General features: G+C 56.1%; 1 protein-coding gene across 1 annotated transcript; it reads right to left on the reverse strand.

The window, feature by feature from the left end:
• Positions 1–924: 924 nt before the first annotated feature.
• Positions 925–8,762, reverse strand: SLC48A1 (solute carrier family 48 member 1). The gene is made up of 3 exons (XM_021704875.2): positions 8,508–8,762; positions 2,714–2,881; positions 925–2,124 (listed from the first exon to the last, which is right to left on the reverse strand). Exons 1-3 carry the CDS (start codon positions 8,641–8,643, stop codon positions 1,988–1,990), a joined length of 441 nt encoding a protein of 146 aa, XP_021560550.2. The 5' UTR covers positions 8,644–8,762; the 3' UTR covers positions 925–1,987.
• Positions 8,763–22,125: the final 13,363 nt, after the last annotated feature.

Genomic DNA, 22,125 nt, shown 5'->3' on the forward strand with positions numbered 1-22,125 from the left:
AAAGGGACCAGGCTGGGCTGCGGGCCAGCCCCCCTCTAGCTCCTTGCCCTTCTGTGGGTAGCTCCCTTGCAGGAAGAACCCATTCTACACACACCCTAGCTGGCCCCCACTCGCCCCACCTTGGGGTAATAAAGAGGTAGCAGCTTTGGGCTGGGTCCAGAGACAGAAGGCCCACTGAGCGGGCGGGGATAGAGATACGCGGACCCAGAAAGCATTCCCAGAGAGTGGTGAATCAGACCTACCTGGGTTCAAGTCCCAGCTGGGAGCTCAGGTAAGTCACGTCACCTTCTGGGGCCTCTGTTTATCAGTTAAAGGCTCCAGAAATAGACACTGTTTCTGGTCCCTTCCCGCTCGACTGCACCATGGCTTCCTAACATACACTGAGCCTAGAAGAGACAGTGCATGAGGCAGCAGGCTGGGACAAGCTCACCCAACCACCAGAGAGGAAGGTGCCAGGCTGCCGGCGCCTGTCTTTACAGCTGAGCCAGCCAGGCTTCTCCAGCCAGTAGGAGGAGCAGCCTCATCCCCTCAGACCTGGCCCCAAGCCCTCAGCCTGGGAGAATATGAAGGGGAGCAGGTTCAGCCCCCTCCCGTCTGGTCTGGCCCCGTGGGTGACAGACACTACATGCCAGCGGTGGTGCTGAGGCCGTGCCTCTGAGCATCCGCCCCCTGGCCGGCGTGGCCTGAGAACCAGGCTGCTGGGCTCCCCTGTGCCAAGAGGGGCCAGAGAGGGAGGGCCTCCAGCCCCTGAGACAGTGATCCCTCCTCTGCCCTCCAGGGCACAAGGTGAGCTAAGGAGATGGCTTCCTGAGACACCTCGAGACCCGCCGCCGCCACCACCCATCCCGCTTACCACTCCCACAGCACCCCCCCCCACTCCCCGCAAGATTCCCGCCCCACAAGAAACCACCAGAGGCTGTGGGATACAAAGGGCCGCTGTATTTCCGCTAAAGTGACAGTGACACAGATAAGGCAAAAGAGCTGAAGGGCAGGACACATCAGGTGGGAAAAGGGTAGACCGTGCAAAATGGCAACCTAACATAAAAAGAAATCCATAACAAAAGCTCCTTCCCTCCCGAGTTAGTGAGCCCTTGTGCCCATGTATAGGCAGAAAAGCAGATTTTGTCCTTCAGAAGGGAGATTTAAAAAAGATGAAAGCTCTAGGCAAAGGGCAGTGAGCGGGGGAGTGGGGGGACGTCTCGTGGCCAGGGGTGACGCGTGTGAGAAGTGATGGATATACAGATCTGCGGGGTTCCCTCCAGCCTGCACCATGCTGCCCCCTTCCCCGGAGCCCTTCTGGGGGCATGGCACCTTCCCCAGACACCTCGTCTGGCCTCGCTCAGGGAGCCCTCTTTCGGGGTATGCGGTGTGTGGTATGGTGAAGGAGATGACTGGCTCTAGCACACTCATGGGAGACCGGCTCTGGGGGGGGAGAGGGACACTCACCTCTCCACTCAGGTCTCCAGGCCTTGGGAAAAGAGAGCCAAGTGTTGCCATCCTTGGGATTGAGGAGTTAAGCTACCTGACCCTCAAAGGACAACAGGATGGGGTGTTGGGGTCGGGCTTGGGAGGTCGCCCGTAGAGATCCCTTACTTGACCTGACCTCCCAGGTTCTCAGGCTGGCCCGAGGGAGAGTGCCCCCAGGCAGAGGTCAAGGCTCACTGCCCTACCCCTTGACTCACTGACCTGGCCCTGCTTATGAAGATGCCTCACTGAGTGCTAAGAAAATAGATCCATCTGAGAAGGTCTAAAGCTGCCCTCCAGCCAGGCCGATAAGGAGCAACATGGCAGGAAGGACCCCTTTCCACCGCACCCAGGTGTCCCGCAAAGGGGACAGGACAGCTTCCTAGGAGACCGCAGTCCTCTTGCTGTGTTTCTTCTGCCACAGATCCAGGGTTTCCAGGGGGAGTGGCAGGCCTGCCCAGTGTCTCAGAGGCTGAGTCCAGGTCCTGAGGACCCCCAGGGTACAGAAGCCTCACCCCTTGGGTCAGAAATCGCTGAGGATGCTGATGTCGGCGAAGTCCGCGCGGTAGCGGTGGGCATAAAGGCTGAGCAGGAAGGCCCACTTGAAGGAAATGAAGCTCCAGACGCAGGAGAGGTAGTAGCTGTTGGGGTCTGTGAGGCCTGCATGGGAGAGGAACCCCACGGTGACTTGAGAGGGCTTCACCCTGGACCCCAGCCACCATGCCGCAAGCCCAGGACCACCCCTCCCCACCAGCAGAGGTGGAATGTGATAAGCACTTTTAGAGCATTCAGGGTTGGCAGGCAGGAGGCCGTGGGCCTGAGGGAAGGTCAGGGCTGGCCAGTCCCAGGTCTGTATCATCTACTCTGCCTTTCTACATTTACCCTGGGCCACTTGCAACTTGCTTTGAGCATTAGACTCCTTAGGGGGCAGGAAGGGCCTTTGCCTACTTGCCAGCCGCAGCCACCAGGGGGCGCTCCCATCCCAGAGCTGGGAAGGACTAACCCCGTGGGGCCAGTAAGAGCACTCGGGGCTGAGGACCCGCAGAGCACACCCCGCTCAACATCTCCCACGCATTTCATTGAACCCTTCGGACCCGAGGGGCGGCTGGGGACTCCTTTCCCCTCACTGAGAAAGCCCGGGCACGGGCAGGTTAAGTGATCTGCCCAAGCTCCTTGGACACAAGCTTTGGAGCCAGGATCCGAATCCCAGGGGCCCTCCCCCGCCCTTCCCTGCCTGACCGGCCCTCACTCTGGTGTCTGGTGATGGCCAGCACAAGGAAGGTGCAGAAGGCGGCGATGGACACTGCTGAGAAGAGGACGCCCACGAAGAAGAAGCCACGCAGTCCCTTGAGCCAGGTCCTCCAGTAATCCTGCATGTACATCACGTGCATGACCAGCACCCACAGCGCCAGCGCACCTGCCGGGACAGACCCGTCAGCCGAGGGAGCCGCCCCTCCCCCTTCCGCGCCCCCCGCCCCCCCCCACCCGGCCTCCAGCCCGGGACCCCGGGGACCCTCCGGCCCCTGAGGCCAGGGCTGTCTGCAAAGCAATACTAAGATCACGTTGGCCTTCCACTTTCATTGCTTTCTTACTGTGGAGTGGAATGTTCTGGAGGCTACGAGGCCTCTGGCATCACCAGGACTTGGATGCAAAAGCAGATAAGAGAATCTACTGTCTTCTGTTAAGCCAGATGTTAAAGTGATTTGCAAAGATAGGAAACCATGCCATTCTTTTCCCTCATTTTTTTTGTTTTAAAAAACAGACTGTTTCTTACACAAACATGTTATTTATGCTAACGCAGTGTTATTTTTAATATTACTTTAAAATGCTTGTAATGAGCACTGGGTATTCTATAAGACTGAGGAATCACAGACCTGTACCCCTGAAACAAATAATACATTATATGCTAATTGAATTTAAATTTTAAAAATATTAAAAAATTTTTTTTAAATGTTATGAAACAAGCAGAAAAATTAGGACACTGGATATTTGATGACAATAAACAACAATCGATATTTTTAGATTAAAAAAATAAAATGCTTGAAATGTTCTGTCTTAATTTCTAGTATGGTACAGCTCGAGAGCTATAACCCACATACACAAGATTTCCTTGGGGCTTCACTACTTTGCAAGCGTGTGAAGAGGTCCTGATATGGGAAGGTTTGGGAATCCTGCAGTCTGGGCTGCTTTCCAGGACCTGCGACCACCTGGGGTGGGGGGGGGGGCTGTTGCCGCAGCTCCACCTGGCCCTCAGAGGCCTGTGGCTGAGCTCTAGGCCGGCGGGGCCCTTTCAGAACTCTGTGGATTGCTCTTGCAGAGTGAAGAGGCCCAGCAGTGAGACCCCCCCCAAGACCACCCAGCACCCATGTGGCCGTCTTGCTCTTGACCAGACTCCATGCCACTCCCGCTAGCTTGCTGAGAGGGCAGGCCAGACGCCCCCAGCCTCTGCAGGGCCTGCCCTCCAGGCCTGGCCGGGCACTTGCCCTGGAAGCCAGCTACCACTCGGCCAACACAGTCGGTGCCCTCTGTGCCAGGCCGTGCCTGCCGGCGCAGTCCTGGGAGTGGAACAACTATCAGTCCCCCTGGTAAGGGTCTGGAGCAGGGCCACAGGGTCCCAGCAAGGAAGGACAGACGAAAGAGGCAGAGCCGGCTGCGAGTTCTGTCCGTGTGTGGGGGCGACACAGGCTGCTGGGTCCTAGGGGTCGGGGGACATTTCCAGCAGGCCGCCGCACACACTACACGCAGGGGAGCATCTGTGCTTAGGGAGGGCGGGCATGTGGTTGGGGAGAGTGGTTATCTTGAGCAAGGGAGAGAAGGAAGGGAAGTGGACGGGAGATTGGGGGCGGCAGCGTGCTTTGACTGGCTCTGTGGTATTTTTATTTCTTAGGCTGGGTGCTAAGTATAAGGGAGTTCATGAAATCATCTATCCTTTTTTATATGCCCAAGATATTTCTCTCTCTCTTTTTTTTTTTAAGTTAGGAGGGGAGAAGAGGCTGGTGGCGGCGGTGGTGGGAGGGGGGCATCGTCACAGAACTATGCTCTGGTTGTCAGCTCAGCAGGTGTCACAACTCTGGGCAGCCTGGCACGGGACGCAAAGCCACGGGACTGGGAGCCAGGAAGTCTGGGGCCTGGCACTGCTGTGCTGCCCGTGACCTCGCAGAGCCTTGGTGTTTCCACGTCCAGAAATGGGTGAGCCCAAAGGTCCTGCCAGCCTGGAAACTTGGCCACCCCAGGGTTCCTCCCTAGTGAGGGCTCAGCCCTGCCAGCCTCCCGTCCCACCCTGTTTGACCCCCGCTCTCCCAGCTCTGCCCCTCCCCACCGCAACCTTCTGCGGGGCTCTGGGGCCTGGAACGTGGGTCCCTCCACCCCTGAGATCAGGGTGAACCAGAACAAGCGTCTCTCCAAGCCCGCCCAGACAGGAAGCTGGAGCAGGCCAGAGGTGGACAGAATGATAATCTCATGGCTTTTCCGCTGACATCTCACACGATCTGCAGCACGTGCCAGAGGCATTTCCCAAACCTCTCACATGCACCCTAAGTGTTCGTCTGGGGATGCCGTGTAGGTCCTTAGGAAGAAGGCATATTGTTACTGAGTGCATCCAAGGAACGGTCAGATGGGCATTTGTCTGGGACAGCTCCACCTGCCCTCTGTCTCCTCAGTACGCCATGGGGGGGCTGGAGGAGATGAGCTCTAAGATCCTTCACCACTCAAAGACCCTGGAGCCAGCTTAGGAGAAAATAAGGAGGTCAGAGTAATTCCTCTGTGACTCAGCAATTTCTGGGTTAGGAAATGCTGAAATAGGGGCCTGTGGAAATGCCATGTTTTAGTCCACTGGGCTGCAGGAGTGCCCCCAGACAGCTCCCCGCCCCCCCGCCATACACCCACGTACCGAAAAGGAAGATGGCCATTTTGGGTGTCCCATGTACTAGTTCTTTGTTAATAAGCAGGCAAACCTTAACCACCTCTCACTTCCCGCTGCGCACAGGCCTTGCCTCCAGATAAAACAAGCCACTTCTGGAAGCAGGCCCATTCCCACCCACCCGGGCTCCCACCGCTGTCCTTGGAACAGGGAGCTCCCCCAAGGTGGTCAGTGAATGAGCAGGAGCCCCGACTGGTCCCCTCCCACACCTCAAGCAGGAAGCAATTGTCCCTCAGCTTTGCTCTCTTCCTGAGGACACTCTGGACTCTAGGAAGCCTGGTCTGTACAATTCAGGGCAGGATGGTCAGTTCCCCAGGCCCACCCGGCTGCGTGCTCACCACCCCCCCACCCTGCCCCACCACTTCAATGAGCAGAGCCCCTGCTCCACTGGGGCCTTGCAGCTGACAGACCAAGGGCAAGGAAGGGTCGGAGTTGGTCAGTGAGAGTATCACCAGGGTCTGGGTTGGAGGTGAGGAGCCGGGAGGAGGCCAGAGGAGCCCACAGAGAAATTCAGACAAGTGGGACGCTGGGCCAGTGCACCCCTGCCCTCTACACCAGCCCTGGGGAAAAGCCAGGCCCGAGCCCCAGGGCTCCTCTCCCTCCCAGCTCAGGTGGGAAGAACACAGAGCCATTTAGACTCCTGGGGCAACTTTTCCATTCTTTTCACCTTTTCTTGGTCTACTAGACCCGGAACAAGAGTCTCTGTTTCCCCAGGATTCCCCCAGCAAAACCATTTTCTCTGCAACGGCTTTCCTCCAGGCCGCTTCTTCCTAGACACCCATCAGGATGGGAGACAGTGGGTCTCCGCCCATGAACAGGCTTCCCGCTGGGCCCAGGGGCCCCTGGGGGCTAGCCCTGCCTCAGAAACCAGCACCCCCATCAGCCCCTGCCTGGTATGCAGGGGAGAAGGAGCATGCTGGGGCTGCCCTCTGGTGATTCAGCAGTTTCTGGGCTGGAAAATGCTGAGTCAGAAGTGGGGTGCTCACAAGTCAGTAAATCTGCTGATGCTTCACCCCCAAAAAAGGAAGGAGGCTGACTGGCTACAGACTTTCTCAGAACACACTCGGGGTGGAGAGGGCTGGTGGCTCTGACCTGGCCAGCCCTCCGCCCGCCCGCCCCTGGTACCACCACTACCTAGCGGCTTTGCCCGTCCATTGCCACCTCCTGGTTGTCTGCGAGGCCAGACTGTCAGGGAGGCGCCAGGCCCTGCTCCAGCTGCTTGCTGCCCTTGCACCCCTCCCTGCAGGCGACTCCACAGCTGGCCTGCCTCGGAGCCTGAGGGAAGCATTCAGGGAGGGAGAGAGGGCAGGGTTTGGGTCAGAGGGAAAGCCCACACTCCCTGGAGCCCGAGGTACGGTGCCTTTTCCACGGCGTCCTAAGACTGTGGGATGAACGCTATGGAGCCTTCTAAGCTGTCCTACTGCCAACCGGGAGGGGGTGTCCAAGATCACCCCTTTCAGTGGTATCTCCTCCCACTCCTTACAGATGAGGAAATTGAGGCCCAGGAGGCATCGGCTCAGCTCAGCTTCACCAGGCTCAGCTCCCCAGGACCAGACTCTAACAACACCAGCTCAGATCCCAGGGATGGACCCCCCTCCGTCCTCCACACGACCAGTCCCTTCACCCCAGGTGTCACTCAGCCACAGGCCTGAAGACACCTCCTTCCCAGGAACAAACACACAAAACTGCAAGGAGAGAACCTTGAGGAACAGAGCAGCTGGTGGGGGTGCAGAGGGGGAGCCAGGGGTCTGTAGAGAACTGAGCGATGCTGGGCTGGCTGCCTCCAGGGAGGACAGGAACCCACAGGTGGGGGGGGCATCTAGGCAGGCATGAGAGCATCCTAGCCAGGGGACCCCCCCCCCCGAGGGCTCTGTTTGGCCTTGCTCAGGCTATGGCTCTGTATGCCCCTCGATTAAGGCAGAAACCCCACACCCCGTTCCTTCTCTACCCAGGGATGGCACTCAGTAGGCTTGGTGGCAATGACTAAGTTACTTTCAATGTAACAAAACTAGTTACTTTCAGTGAGTACATTTAGGGTTCTCTCGGGCAGAGGATTTTAGGAATGGAATGTGATCACCATATGTAAAAGTAATATCCTTGCATGTATTTTTTCCCCAAAGTTCTTTTTCCACACACTGTTTCGTGTAGCTGTGTAACCCTGGGCAAGCTACTTATTTACTCTAAGTCTCAGTTCAAGCCTTATCTGCGAAATGGACACAATAAAAATGCCCACTGCACAGGACTAATGTAGAGATGAAACGATGATGGAAACGCTGCTTAACACGGTGACTGACACACAGAAAGTATTAGAAAAAAATGTTAGTGACTAGGAAGAATATGTTTTGTCTTCACACCAATGCTACAGCACAGAGAGGTTCATCGGGTGTCCGCAGGTGCACAGGGAAGACACAGCATTGGTGCGGATCCCGCCTCCAGCGGCACCCTGACGCTCGCCCTCTAGCACTTGGCTCCCCTCTGCTCTTTAAAGCACAGAAAAGGCACCCAGCACAGGCTTCTGCAGACCTTGGCAGAGGAGCCACAGCGGAGGGGTGGCAAAGAGACACCGACGGGGTGGGAAGAAAATGTCCAGTTTCCGTCAGATCCCTAGCGCGGTCCCCCGGGGCTCGGCTGAGGACTCCGCTGGGGGTGAGGTCCGCCCTGGCGGGAGGAGACGGCTTCCCCGGGGCCCCCCCCCCCCCCGCTCTCCTTTCCACTTACTCCTCCTCTGCCTCACCCAGCCCCCAGGGAAGGGGCGCTTGAGGAGCGGAGGTCCCTGGGCAGAAGCGCGCGTGCGGTTGGGGGGCCGAGCGAAGGGTGGCAGGCAAGCGGGCGCGCAGCGAGGACGCTGTCACCGGGCGGCTGGGCCGGCGGCGCGGCAGGCGGGTGCCAACGGGAGAGGCGGCGGGGGGGGGGGGGCATGGGCTCCCGCAGGCGCCGGGGCCCGCGCGGGGCCTGCGCTGCCCACGGACGGTTTTGGGTAAACAGCCTCCCCCGCCCGGGTCCCCGGGGAAGCGCCGCCCTCGAGGAGCCTCCCGGAGCAGCCGACAGCGCCTCCCGCCGCCGCGCGCCCGCAGCCGGGACCCCGCGTCCCCCTCACCCCCCGCCCCCGCGCGCCCCGGGGTACCTGCGAGCCCCCCCATGGCTGCCGTCCCCGGCTGTCTGTACACCACGGTCCAGACGAGGAAGATGCAGAAGCCGGCCGCAGAGCTGAGGCCGGAGTAGGAGGCGCGGAGGCCGAGCTGCAGGCGGGACGGGGCCATGGGGCTGCGGGCGCCGGGCGGGGAGGGCGAGCGCCGCGACAGTCACAGGTGCAGGGCCGGGGCCGGGGCGGCGAGCCGGGAGCCGGGAGCCGGGAGCCGCCGGCCGCCCCGCGCTCCGCCCCCGGCCCGCCCCCCGCGCCTCCGGCACAGCGCCCTCCCCGGCCGGAGGCCGCCCGCGCCCGGAACCGCGCTGCGCGGCGGGAGCTTCGCCAAGTGAGGGCGTGGGGCCGCCGGGGCGTTTGGGGGTGCCTGGTAAAAAAAAAAAGGCACGTTCCGGGGCTCATCCTCATTACCCTGCCGGGATATTCGGGGCTGGGCGGGGCCCGGAAATCTACAGGTACACAAGCCAGCTGGGGCCAAGACTTTAACATTTTTCTCTCTGAATAAAATTCTCGCTTAAAATTTAAATTTCTCGTTTAAAATTAAGATATAAAAATTGAGAAACATGCAAGTACACAGTGAATAGATTCCCTCCACCCTGTCCCTATCAACCAGATGCCCTCCCCCAGACGTTATGCGCATCTCAGAAGATTCTTCACAGCAAGGTTTGAGAACCCAGGCGCTGTGACCATCACCTCATAACCTCAAACACTTCACCCACGCTGACAGCTTTCCTTTCCTTTCATCTCCGTAAGCTTCACCCCTCCACCCCAAATCCCTACCAAACATCACCCCGACTCTCAGAATCTATAGCAGGAGTATGTTGAGCTTCCACTGTGAGCCCGGCTTCCTCCTGGGAGCTGGGAGGGAAAACCAAACATAACTCAGAGCCCTCAAGCACAGATAAGCTAGTTGGGGAGGCCCATCACATCCCTGCACAAAATAAGTAGCCAGTATCCCTATTAGTTTCCTTTAAAAAAAAAAAAAAAGATTGATTTATTTATTTGACAGAGAGAGAGAGAAGAGAGAAGGAGAAGCGAGTCCAGCTGAGCAGGGAGCCTGATGCTGGGCTGGATCCCAGAACCCCGGGGTCATGACCTGAGCCAAAGGCAGATGCTTCACCCACTCCGGTGCCCCTGCCTGTTAGTTTCCTTTTGCTGCTATAACAAATCACCACAAATCTAACGGCTTAAAGCAACAAATACTTATTCTCCTGCAGTGGTGCAGGTCAGGAGTCCAACAGTGGGTCTCACTGGGCTAAAATCAAGGCGATGGCAGGCCTGCCCTGCTTCTGGAGGCTGGAGGGGAGAATCTGCTTCCTTGCCTTTTCCAGCTTCTATAACCACCCACATTCCTTGACTCATGGCCCTCTCCCTTCATCTTCAAAGCTAACAATCACATTACTCTGATCTCTGCTACTGTTGTCACATGTCCACTGATGACTCTGCTGCCTCCCTCTTCCCTCATAAGGACACTGTGACCAAGAACCTGGATAATCTGGGGCACCTGGGTGGCTCAGTCAGTTAAGCGTCCGACTCTTGGTTTCGGCTTAGGTCGTGATCTCAGGTCAGGGTCTTGAGATTAAGCCCTGAATGCGGCTCTGTGCTTGAGATCCTCTCTCCCTGCCCCTCCCGCCTAAGTGCCCTCTTTCTCTCAAATAAATAAATAAATAAATAAATAAATAAACAAACAAATAAAATCTTAAAAAAAAAAAGAACCTGGATAATCCAAGCTAATTTTTCCACTTCCTTACCTTAATCACATCAGCAAAATCTCCTTTGCCACGTAAAGTAACATATTCACAAATTTTGGAGATTAGAACGTGGACATCTTAGGGAGGCATTATTCTGCCTACCACAACCTTCCAGAATGTTAACTCTATGAATAAGGACTGTGCCACTTTCATTCACATGAACACCTAGAAAAGTGCCTGGCACCTAGTAGCCCCTTAATGAACATTGTTGAATAGGTAAAGGCAGTGAATGAGGTAAGCATTAAATAATGATAAAGGTGATCGTCATTAAAGTCCAGGCAGGACATGATGAATTGCCCAGGGAGTGATATAAACCAGTGTAAACCACACTTGCCTCACTTCAGAATAGTCTGGGAGCTTCTTAAAAAATTAAAGAGGGCACGTACTGCATGGAGCACTGGGTGTTATACGCAAACAATGAATCATGGAACATTACACCAAAAACTAATGATGTAATGTATGGTGATTAACATAACATAATAAAAAAATAAATAAAAGCTCAATCAAGACAAAAACAAAAACAAAAACAAAACAAACAAAAAAACAGACTCCCATCCATCCATGGCTTATTAAATTTGAATCTTGGAAGTGTATTTTTTATTTTTTTAGAGATTTTATTTATTTATTTGACAGAGAGAGAGAAAGCACAAACAGGGGGAGCTAAAGGCAGAGGGAGAGGGAGAAGCAGGCTCCCCGCTGAGCAGGGAGCCTGACACAGGGCTGGATCCCAGGACCCTGGGATCATGACCTGAGCTGAAGGCAGACGCTTAACCGACTGAGCCACCCACGTGCCCCGGAAGTGTATTTTTTAATAAGAAGTGATTTTCATGTGGTAAGCTCAGCACTCAGCCCTTCTCTGGGAGCCAGTGATGCGGTCAGAGAAGAGAGTGAGCCCCATGGTCCAGAGTACACTGCCACGGATGGCTTCAGCCCTGGCTGGCTGGGTAACACTCCAGGCGGTGGGAACAGCATGTGTGCGGCCCGGAGGGAAGAAATAACATGGCAGATTTGGGGAAACTGTAAATAGTTTGTGGTCTGTGGGTGGAGTGGTGGGTTTTGAAGTTAGAAATATTCTGAACATAAAGGGCCTTTGTGCTCTGCTAAGGGGAGGGAAGTAAGAGCTCCGTGTTCTAGAAATGTGGCCAGGGTAACAGCATGAGGACCAGCTGCCTGTGCAAAGACTAGAAGCGGAGAGCTCATTCGGACAAGTCCTTCCCCTCGCTGTGCCTTAGTGACCTCATCTGCAAAATGGGGACAGCAGGGATATCTTCTTCCAGTGTTGTGACGAGGAGTCGGTGCTTAGAAGAGTGCCTAGCACATAGTAGGTGCTCAGTAAGTATGTTTAGCTGTAGCAGTGCAGTACAGAGGCCCTGGCAAGAGATGAGGGGAAGCTGAAAGGTGGTTCCGGCTGAAAGAGTGAGAAGGGAAAAGTGGGAACTGATTCGACAGATATTGAAGCTATTTGAACCTTAAAGGTCATTTAGGAATTCATTATCTGGGCAGACAGAAACGAGGAGGGTGAAAATATTCTGAGTAGACATAGTGGGAGCGTTGGAGAGTAGTGAGCAAATGTGTCACTCTGAAGTATGAGATCGTACAAGAAATTAATGAGAAAAAATTATCTAACTGTAGCTGGCCCAGGTCGTACAGAAAGGTTAAAAGCAGGCTGAACCTTCTTTTAAGATTTTATTTATTTGAGAGAGAGAGAGCGCGTGAGAGAGCACAAGTCAGAGTTGGGGTGGGGGGGGGGGGACAGAGGGGGAGGGGGGGTGCGGGGGAGGAGGGGGGGGGGGGGGGGGGGGGGGGGGAGACAGAGGGAGAAGCAGGCTTCCTGAGGAGCAGGGAGCCCAATGCGTGGCTCTATTCCAGGACCCCGGGATCATGACCTGAGCCAAGACAGACTGAGCCACCCAGGGGCCCCTGAACCTTACTCTTGATTGTAGAGGTAATATGGAGCTGTTGAAAGATTTTATACTCAGATGGGGTCACCACTTACAGTGTGACCCTAGGCAGGTTCCCATAACTCAACAGAACTTTCTAACTTTCTGCCAAGAAAATACTCTATGTCTCTGCTCTTCAAAATGGTAGCTACTACACACATGTGGCTACTGAATACTTGGTCTGTGGCTAGTGTGACTGAGGAGCTGAGTGTTTAATTGTTTTTAATTTTAATTTAAATAGCCACAGGTGGCTAGCGGCTACTGTGATAGCCCAGGAAGCTCTCGGGAGTCCTGTTGCTCTGCTCGTGTAATGGGGAGGGTGATGATGCTTAGTAGGCTTGTTACAACAATTGAGATATATCGATAGACTGCAGTCAGAGCCCTCAACACAGTAATTCAACAAGTTATTTTCGCTGTTCTTAAGATTGTTGCTATTGTCCTCATTGAATAGGAGTAGCAGGACATAAGCCATGTCTTAGGAAGATTATTGAGACTGTGATGTCCAGGTTAGATTCAACGGGAAAAGAAAATTGTAGAAGAGAAAGCAGTCACGAGACTATTTCAGTGGTAAGGTGTGGGATAATTAAGGTCTTATCTGGAGAAAGGCCATGACAATGGGAAAGAATGAAAGGATTCTGTTGTGTTCTGCAAAGCACATGAGTGTGTCCACACTTACACGTCTTCCCACGTTAGCTTCCTTTCCAAGGTGCTTTCAGAGAGCACACTCCCATCCCAACCCAAGACCAGACACCGCTGCCCGCTCCCTCCAACAAGACAGATAGCCACTCTCCCTGCTCACTAATGCTCACCATTAGGGACTCTTCTGGCACATCACCCACTAAATTTGAACTTGGAACCCTTCCCAGTGTCCTTGCAGTGAAACTGATGCTATGGAATTGAGTTCTGAACAACGGAATCAAAGCGGAAGCAATGCGTGCCGTTTCCAGGCTGGACCCACGCAAATCTTCCGTGCACCCTCAATTCCCTATTTCCGTTCTGTCATAATTTGGGAGGCCACACGTTGAAGATGGCGGCACCACATGATGGAAGGAGCTTGGGACCCCTGAATGAATGAATGGAACAAAACCTCTCACTCTGTCCTCATGCAACTGTAACGTGAATGAAAAACACACCTTTGTTGTGCTAAACCACTGAGATTTGCAGGTTGTTTGTTACAGCTCACCTGATTACCCTAAGACACCATCCCTCATCCCATTTCAGGTCATGTAAACATATCCCATGTGGCTAACCCGTCTGAACTATCAATCCCTTAGGAGTCACTTTTAAATTGGGCCCCACCAATATTAAGACATGCTCTAACTCCCACCTGCAGGCATCTTGCCTCCCAAGACATTCCATCCTCACTCCCCCAAAGCAGGAACATTCCAGACACATCTCTCCCCCCACAGCGCTGCATCAAGGATAACCCCACTGAGCTATACTCGGGTTGCCTGAGTTTATTGGACTTGCCAGGGCTTCCTCCTCTCTGCTCCTTACTCCCCACACAGAGGGATCTCGCATGCCTTCTGGGGCATGTCCTTGTTTACTGTGGCTCCAGCCCCAAACCCCAGCGTCATTTCGGAGTCCTCGCTTTCCTTCCTCCCCACATCCAATTCATTAGCAAGTACAGTGGGGTCTGCCCTGTCCTTCTTCTCCTTCTCCCTGTCACCACCCTCGTCCAGCCCCTGCCCACTGGCAAGGGTCTCCAAACTGGTCTTCCTCTGCTCATCCCTTCCCTTCCAGTCCATTCTCCAGCCAACGGCTGGCACCGTCTTTTAAAGATAACAAGCAGAATATGGTACTCTCCTGCTTAATCCCTTCGTGAGCTTCCCATCTCTCGTGGAGTAAACTGACTGGGGCCTTGCCGGCTCCAGCTACCTGGCCATTCATTCCAATTCCGGCGCACGGGCCTTCTTTCTGTTTCTCGAACGTGCCACACTTGTTCCTGTCCCAGGGATTTTGGACTTCGGGCCTGGAAATCTCTTCTCTGAGTGCCTAGAAGAGTAATTCCTCCTCAGCGTTCATCAGCTCAGACTCTACTTCCTCAGAGAGGCAAGGCTGTCCTCCCTATCTCAAGCACGATCTGCCACCCGGTTTTATGTTTTCATGGCACCTATCACTATGTGAAATTGTGTTTGTTTACCTTTAGCGCCCACTTCTCCTATCCCTTCGGAATATAACCTCCATGAGGGCAGGGGCTTTATGTGATAGGGTCCGACTCCTCTTGGTTTGCCCAGGACTGTCCTGGTTTTACCACTAGAAGTCCCACATCCCAGGAAATCCCTTAGTCTAGGGCAAACCGTGATAGTCACGCTATTGCCTGTCTTGATTGCTTCCTCATTGCCAGTACCTAGTCTAAGGCCAGGTGCATAGGGAGGAACTCAATAAAAGTTTGTACACTAAGTATAACAATGGCTGGCTGTCCATAAAGAATTCTTTGATCCTAGCTCTAGGGGGCAGCCTTCTCCAACCTTGTGCCTCTAGGCCCAGCTTTCCGAGGTTGGGCGAAAAATCTCCTGTGCTTGAATTTAGGTGGTGAGTTCCACAAGATTCTCCCCAGACATCGCATGGCCCCCTCGCCCACCCCCAGCTCTTGTGGAGTTCGAGGCCGAGGACCCTGAATAAGATCACCCCCTCACTCCAGTCCCACCTCCTGCAGCTTCGTCTTCCTCCTGAGGCCAGACTGATAGACCAGAGCAGAAAGGACTGTTCTAAGAGGGGGAGCAGGTGCTTCACTGAAGGGAGGATCTGGCCCCATCATAAGCGTCCCAGCTGTCCAGGTTGTAGAAAAACATCCTGAGTTGAGGGCTCCCTGGGGGTCACTTCACCCCCCTGCCCCCCTGGGCTCCTCCCCGGGGCTGTGGCTGCCTTCTGCCCCCAGAAGGGGATGTCTTTGCTTCTTAGGGTGAGAGTGAAACTGCTCAGAGTCTGCCTTTTCACTGAGACCCCACTTCCTCTGCCTGCCCACTGGCAGCCTAGAAGTCCACAGAGTGGGCAGGATGCAGGGTGAGAAGTGCTAAGCGAGCATCATCGGAGGCAAAGCCAGAGGCAGCAGGTGGGGAGGCGGGGAGTGTGTGTGTGTGTGTGTGTGTGTGTGTGATCACAGCCTCAGTACTGTTTGGGAGGGCAGCGTGGGGCCCAGGCCTGCTTGCCTCTCCTGGGGTGTCCTGGTGACCTCCATCTTCCGACCAGAACCCTCGATCACAGGTACCTACTCCAACTCTCTTTCCCTTTCCCTGTGGGCTTGCTGTTGGATGAAGAGGGAGGCAGGGAGGGAGGGAAGGAGCGGGGGGAGGGAGAGAGAGACTGCTCTTCACCTCCACGTGGAGGTGGACTTACTCCGGAGCTGTGGGGAGTGAGAGACCAGCGGGGCTGAGGGCAGGAGGGGAGGCTGCTGATGTTTCCTGCAGGACAAAGCCTGGCTCAGGGAGGTGCACAGCTTGTCCTGTTGTTTGAGTTTGGTGATTGGATTGATTGAATGAGAAAGTCATCACAGAGGTTTAATCGATACATGTGGGTCCTGCCCTAGCCCAGCTGCAGGGACACTGGGTGAGATAAAGAGACTAGAAATAAGGCCGTCACCTGTGCTTGGTCCAGAGCATGGGAGAGCATGGGACCCAAGAAAAGTGGCCTGGAGAGTGGCCGCATCTGAGGGTGCTTCCTGGAGGAGGGAGGGGTGGTCTAGAGATGGCCTGCCGCAGGGTGAGGAGTGGTCAAGAGTGGGTGGAAAGGTACCAGGAAGGAAGGCAGATGTGGGGGAGCCACGAGGGAGGTGAAAAGGACCCAGCAGGAGAGGGGGAAGGTCATTTACCTGCTGAACTCAAGAAACCTCCCTTGAGGACCTTCTGTGCACAAGGCCCTGACTGGGTGGGGCATGCAGCCTTGGCCGCGCAGAGCCAGGTCTTCGGAGCTCACCTTCTCTCGAAGGAGGAATCACTGACCATAACTAGGAAGTGATTTAATGTTGGCTGCGGTGAGTGCCAGGTGTGTGGCCCCAGTAGGCCTTTGTGGAATGAGAACAGAAAAGCTGAGGTGGCCTCTCTACCTGCCCCTGCATCGTGTTTAAGTGGAGGTAACTCTCCATTTCTCCGGAGGTGAGGCCTCTAAAGGAGGAGGCACCAAGGCCAAGGGCAGGAAGGACTTCCTGAGGCCCAGGCCTGGGGTGGAGGTCTGAACAGCTGGTGCTGTCTCCCTGTCCTGGAGGTACAGACTGATACTGGGAGTGGAGGGAGTGACCTACGGCTGTCTCTCTCAGTCAGAACTGCAGACCCCTCTCTTGTCTGTTTTCCTTTCTGGACTCCATCTCTGTAATCTCCTCTGGGCTGTTCCCAGGTCCTCTCAGGAGAGAGGAAATGGGCAGTGGTTCTGGTGCCAGGAAGTCTTTGGACTCTTCAGCTTCTTCTCTGGCCCCAACACTTCCTGACTGGGATTTGGGGGCAGGTTGAGGTCTGCTTTGAGGCTAGGAAGGGGCTTCTCTCCCTGGCCTGCTTGCCTGATTACACACCCTTGTCCCTTCTCAGCCGGTGCTCTAGGTCCAGAGAGAATGGGGCATCTCATGAGCAGAGAACGGGGCATCTCATGAGCAGGGCCGGAGCCCTCCTAGGAGCCCTCCCTCGGGCTCCTGCAGCTGCTCCTGCCAGGGGTCTAAAACATGAGGGTCATGTGGGTGCAGAGTCTGAGTCCTGAACAAAGGCCATGGGCCTAGGATGGGCCGGGAGATTGGAGCACTTGAGACTGGGCTTCTGGGAAGGCCGGGAATGTTGGGAGAAGGCAAGGGGGAGGAGGGGGTGGGGGTGATGAGCCTCAGGGAAAGGCTAGGAGTGGTGTGCGTGGGGTAAAGGCAAGTGTAGGCTGGAAGTTCCGACAGAGCTGCAGGAGTGAGGGAGAAGGAGAGGCGCTCCGAGCCTGACGGACAGTGGCTGCAACTGGCCTGGAGCTGCCACTTCCCAGCACTGATCACTCAAGGTCAGATGCAGAGTCTCCTGGGTATTTGGGATACACACACACACACACACACACACACACACACGAGCGCACAAACACACATATACACACACACACACACAGAGCCCTTGAGAAACAAAAGCAGCTCCTTATTTATGCACATTCATAGAAGAGCACATTTGCCTGCTAGGCAGGCCTGTTCCCTCCCACACAGCTCCAGACCTGCCCCTGCCTTCCCTCCTGCTCTCCCGGCCTCTCCTCGCCCTCCAGCCACCACCGCCCTCCAGCCACCACTGTCACCACCACGGGCCAGCTCAGTGATTGTTTCCTTGCCCCTTTCGCACATGACTAGCTTGAGCACCAGCCAGGAGAATATGCCTCCCGGAAAGTATGGGGTCAGATCCCCACCGGCCCCCAGCCCTGTCCAGCCTTCCCTCCCAGCTGGCTGACCTCCCCCACCTGGAGAAGGCAGGAGCCCGTTGCTCTTCTCCTCCTGCCACTGCTGTTAAAGTGGCCCCTGAGCGCCTGCCTGGGACCTGCTCGTCCTGAGAAAGTTTGACTCGGTGCTCATTAGCATTTCGGCTCCCTGTCTCTGCCCCCCACCCCAGGAATGGGCAGGGAGGGGAGCCGGGAACTGAACTGGAACCACCCTCAGGGCAAGGTACCTGGGCAAGTACGGGAGGACTTGAAACCTTCCAGGGCCAGGAGGCAGAGCCCCCATGAGGGTACTGGGCTCAAGTTCCTCTCCCTTGTCAATTGGCCCCGGCCCAGGGAGAATCCCAGGGATGCTGAGGGAGGCTGCAGCAGGCTGGGGCTCCCAGGCAGAGCCCTTCCAACCTCTGGTCTCCAGGCCGGCCCTTTCCTGCAGTCCCGTAGGCCCATTAGTTAAACCTTCCTCTAACCTCCCACCGTGCATCCCACCAACCAATCTCAGACGACAGAGCTGAGCCTGTGAGCAAAGTCTTAGCACAGGACGGGAGAACAGAGTAGGTGGCAGGGAAGCAGCGAGGAGGGAGGGAGATGGAACCAGATGCCTCGGAAGCTGGACCACGGGGAGCTGGAAAAGCAGCCCCTCTCCCTCCCCTGGCCCTGGGGTACAGCCCTTAGTGGGCACCAGCTGGTCTCCCACAGTTCCCACTCATTTCATTTCCACCGCTAAGCTCTACATCAGACACTGTGCTGGGCAGGGAGGCCTGACCAGATGGGTGTGTTAAGGAGATAAAGAAAATTCCACTTGGCCCTGTGCCCGTGCAGCCCGGGTCTGCTCAGTTCTAGGTTCCTAGTTGAGAACAGCGCTGCCGGGGCTCGGTATATGCGGCGGAATGACCTGAGGATTGTGCAGCAGGGCACAGGATAGAGTGAGGGGGCGAGGAGGGCGAGGCTGAGAGCAGCAATGGGGAGGCAGTCCCCAAGAGTGGTGGAGTGTGCGCTCTGCAGTCCAGCTGCCTGGGTCTGGCTCTACCAAACTCCACTGTGGGGCCGCGGGCAGCTTACTTCACCTCTCTGTGCCTCAGTGTCCTCACTTGCAAGCGGAGAGTGTTCTCTCAGATGAAGTCCATGAAGTGATCTAGCACCCTGCGCATAGTAAGTGCTGGAAGAGGCCAGCCTGGGGCCAGAGCAGTTGCAGCAGGCGTAAGGGCTGAATGTAACAGATTATTCCTCTGTCGACTGGGCCAGAGCTGGTGGCATGGCTGATTGGATGTGGGAGGAGACACGGAAGAATCTAGTTGGGGGCTTAGGCAGTGGGGGTGGGGGTGGGGCTCCTGGAGCAGGGAGCAGGCAGGGTGGCGGGGAGAGGCAGGGCAGGAGGAGGGAGTCCAGACAACCACCCCCCACCCCCCCGCCTGTGAGGCACCTGTGAGGATCCAGGAAGCTGTGGGCTCTGAGTGGACAGCTCGGCAGAGAGGCCTCTCCTTACCCATGCACCCTCCTCCATTATTCTTTGGGGGCCTCTGCAGTCCCCTGCCATCTGCCTGAAGGGAATGGGCAGGGTTGGCGGAGAGTTCCTTGTATGGGGAGACTGCGTCAAGGGGCCCTGCCCTTCAGCTTCCATCATCTGCCTCACCCTTCCCTTCCCTCTGGAGCCTGTGCATCCAGCTGTGGGGGAAATGACTCTGGATAAGGGCGTTTTCCCCTTCATGGGAACTGTTGATGTATTTGAGAGGCAGGATTGCAGAATGGAAAAGCACACAGGACTCCTGACGGCTTGGGTAGAACCCACTGCTCTACGTCTTCCTAGTTAGGGGACCTTGGGTAGGCCATCTAACCTTCTTGTGTCTCAACTTCCTCATCTGTGAAATGGGATGACAATTAGACCTATCTTATAGGATTGCTGTAATGATTAAAAACATGCATGTATGTAATGAATCAAGAGCAGGGCCTGAGGCAGGGTAACTCTTGTTATTATTTATCGGTCCTAACACATCTCCAGGCATCTAATGACAGTCAGGGGAGGGTGAAGGTTGCACTGGGGCAGAGCATGATTGTTCTGGAGATGCCTCACCATCTGTCTTTGGGATGTCTTCCTCAGACACACTCCCCTTGTCCTCCACCACCTGCAGGCCTCAGCCTTGATTAAACATCTGTTGAGTGGCAATTCTACGAAGCAGCCCTCACTCAGGAATCCCAAGACGGAAAAATCCAGGCCCATCATCTGCCTGGGAAGTGGGGGGGTCGGGGGGGGGAGGCAGGAGGCTTTGCCTGCCAGTAATGAGAACGAGACCAGTGGGAGGTCCAATGCCCTGGCTGCCAGGGAACAGGCAATCACCCCAGCCATTTTCTCTGTCTCCCAGGAGAGGGGGAATGAGAAAGAGCCCCGAGAAAAGGAAAGAGTAGTGTTGAGGGAGAACATAGGTGGGGGGAAAGTGGGTCTGAGACACTTCCATTTGCACCGATTTGAACGGCTTTTTTTTGGACCCTCGCACCCCCCACCCCAACCCCTGCACACAGGCTCAATTTCCCTTTCCATAGCTTTCTCCTTTAGGCATAGAGTCCAGATTAGGAGAATGAATATGATGGATACACAATGCAGTACAGCATGGGGGTTAAGTGGAGCCTGGCAACCTGGGTTGAAGCCCCAGCTCATCATTTGCTAGCTATGTGACCTTGGCCAGTCACTTAATACCTCGGGGCCTCAGTTTCCCCATGCATATAAAGTGGGAATAAGGGTAGTGCGGCTTCACAGGGTAACGAGCGGCAGAGATTACATACGTGAAGCACTTGGAACAGTGCCAGGCACGTACAGGCTCTCGTGGCTTGCTGAGAAGTCTGCAGGTATGCAGATGTCCTGCTTCATTTGCCAGCTCCTTTTCCACCTGCCCGAATAAGGGCAGGTATAAAGACGAAATGGGGAACCTCTTTCTGACCCCACTGCCTGTCCCTTGAAACTCCTCTGTAAGACCTTCTAGATCAGGTCACTAGCCCCAGCAACCTAAAGCCTTAACTCCCCTCAACTCTCTTCTGCATGCACCCTTGTGCCCCTAGCCTGTTATTCTTTTCTGCCAACAACTAAGCTGTTCTCGCTTCTTCCAAATTCCCAGAACGTGGGTGGGTGGGTTTGGGCCTGGGGCCAAATTTATTCTCAGGCTCCCCTCCTTCCCTGAAGGGGCATTTCTCAAAATGTGAACCCAGCAGATAACCTTGTGTATTTGCTCAAAACACAGATTTTCCGTTACATGCCAATAGAACTGAATCTGAATTTTGGGGGAGTGGGGAGGATAAAACTTTCATTTTGATAAGCTCCTGGGTGGATTTTTAAATACACATTAAAACTGAGATTTTAATCACCATTAAAAACTGTCTCCGAGAAAATAATCATCGGTGGGACATGGAGGCTCAGCGTCCCAAAGCTGGCAGGATGCTTAGTGTCTTCCCCAATTCAGGCAGGCTCAGCAGCAAAGGGAAAGGGACCGAGACTGGGCCAAAAAAAGTGAGTCCTAGAAAGCCGGGGGGCGGGGCGTGCGACTCCTTTCCAAACCCTCATCCCTGTCCTGACCAATTACTGGGCGCTGAGGGTGTGGCGGTGAGGAGCCGCTGTCTCTCCACCCTCTCCGAAGCAGGAGTGGGGCGAGGAGGGCGGCTCTGGGCCTTCTGCGCGGAGCGGGGAACTGAAGCCCAGGAAAGCGACCGGCCTTTGGTACAGAGCCTGCAGAGGACTCTGGAATCCCGAGGCTCTGCCGCCAGCCGCCCGGCAGCCAGGGAGCGCGCTGGGGGCGTGGTTCTAGAAACCCCCCTCTCTTCCGCAGCTCCGCCCCAACTCCGGCCCCCATCCCTTCTGGAGAGCAGTCTTTCTTCCCCAGCCTCAATTTCCCCACCCGCGCCCGTGTGTGTGTGTCCGGCGGGGGCGGGGAGGGGAGGCTCCGCAGCGGGATTCCCCACGGGAAAGTAGCCCAGTCCCTCCCCCGGGCTGTTCGAGACCCTGAACCGAAGCAGGAGGCAGGACGCCCCCGGCCGGGAAGCGGCCCCAGCCCGGATTTCCCTCCCGGGTGGGGCCGCAATGACTCACCCCCCCTCCCCCTTCCCCCGGTTTCCTTGTTTGCATTTCTCCTCCCGGCCACGTGGCGGCCGGTGCCGCCACTCACCACCCCTACCCCGACACCCCGGCCGCCGCGGCCCTGGCACACAAAGCCGGCCCGCTCCTGCCCCCTGGGGCTTCTCAGGCCTCGGGCTGGCGCCCGCCCTGCTACCCCCGAGTCCGGACTCCACCCCCTGCTCAAGCCCGCCCCCTTCCCTGCGCCCTCCCCCACCGTCCGGCCGGGCGCCTCCTCTTCGCCCTCTCAGCCCGTCCCGGGGAGGGGAAGGGGGCGGGGAGCGCAGGGGGTGTGACAGCTCCCGCCCGGACCAGTGCCAGCGGCAGCCTCGCTTCGGCGCCCGGTGCCAGCTGGCTCATTCGCCTGGGACGGAGGCGGAGGCCTGGGGCTCCTTGCCGCTGGGGGGGGGGGAACTCCCCCCCACGCCCCCTGCCCT

Source organism: Neomonachus schauinslandi, chromosome 5 (genome assembly GCF_002201575.2).
Source record: "Neomonachus schauinslandi chromosome 5, ASM220157v2, whole genome shotgun sequence".
NCBI classification, from domain to species: domain Eukaryota; kingdom Metazoa; phylum Chordata; class Mammalia; order Carnivora; family Phocidae; genus Neomonachus; species Neomonachus schauinslandi.

What these genes read in the sequence shown, in the direction of transcription:
- SLC48A1 (XM_021704875.2), bottom strand. Translation starts at nt 8,643, where the DNA reads ATGGCCCCGTCCCGCCTGCAGCTCGGCCTCCGCGCCTCCTACTCCGGC. An exon ending in AGCCATGGGGGGGCTCGCAG is followed by an intron (nt 2,882 to 8,507) that starts GTACCCCGGGGC and finishes CTGTCCCGGCAG; the next exon opens with GTGCGCTGGCGCTGTGGGTG. An exon ending in GGCCATCACCAGACACCAGA is followed by an intron (nt 2,125 to 2,713) that starts GTGAGGGCCGGT and finishes TCTCCCATGCAG; the next exon opens with GCCTCACAGACCCCAACAGC.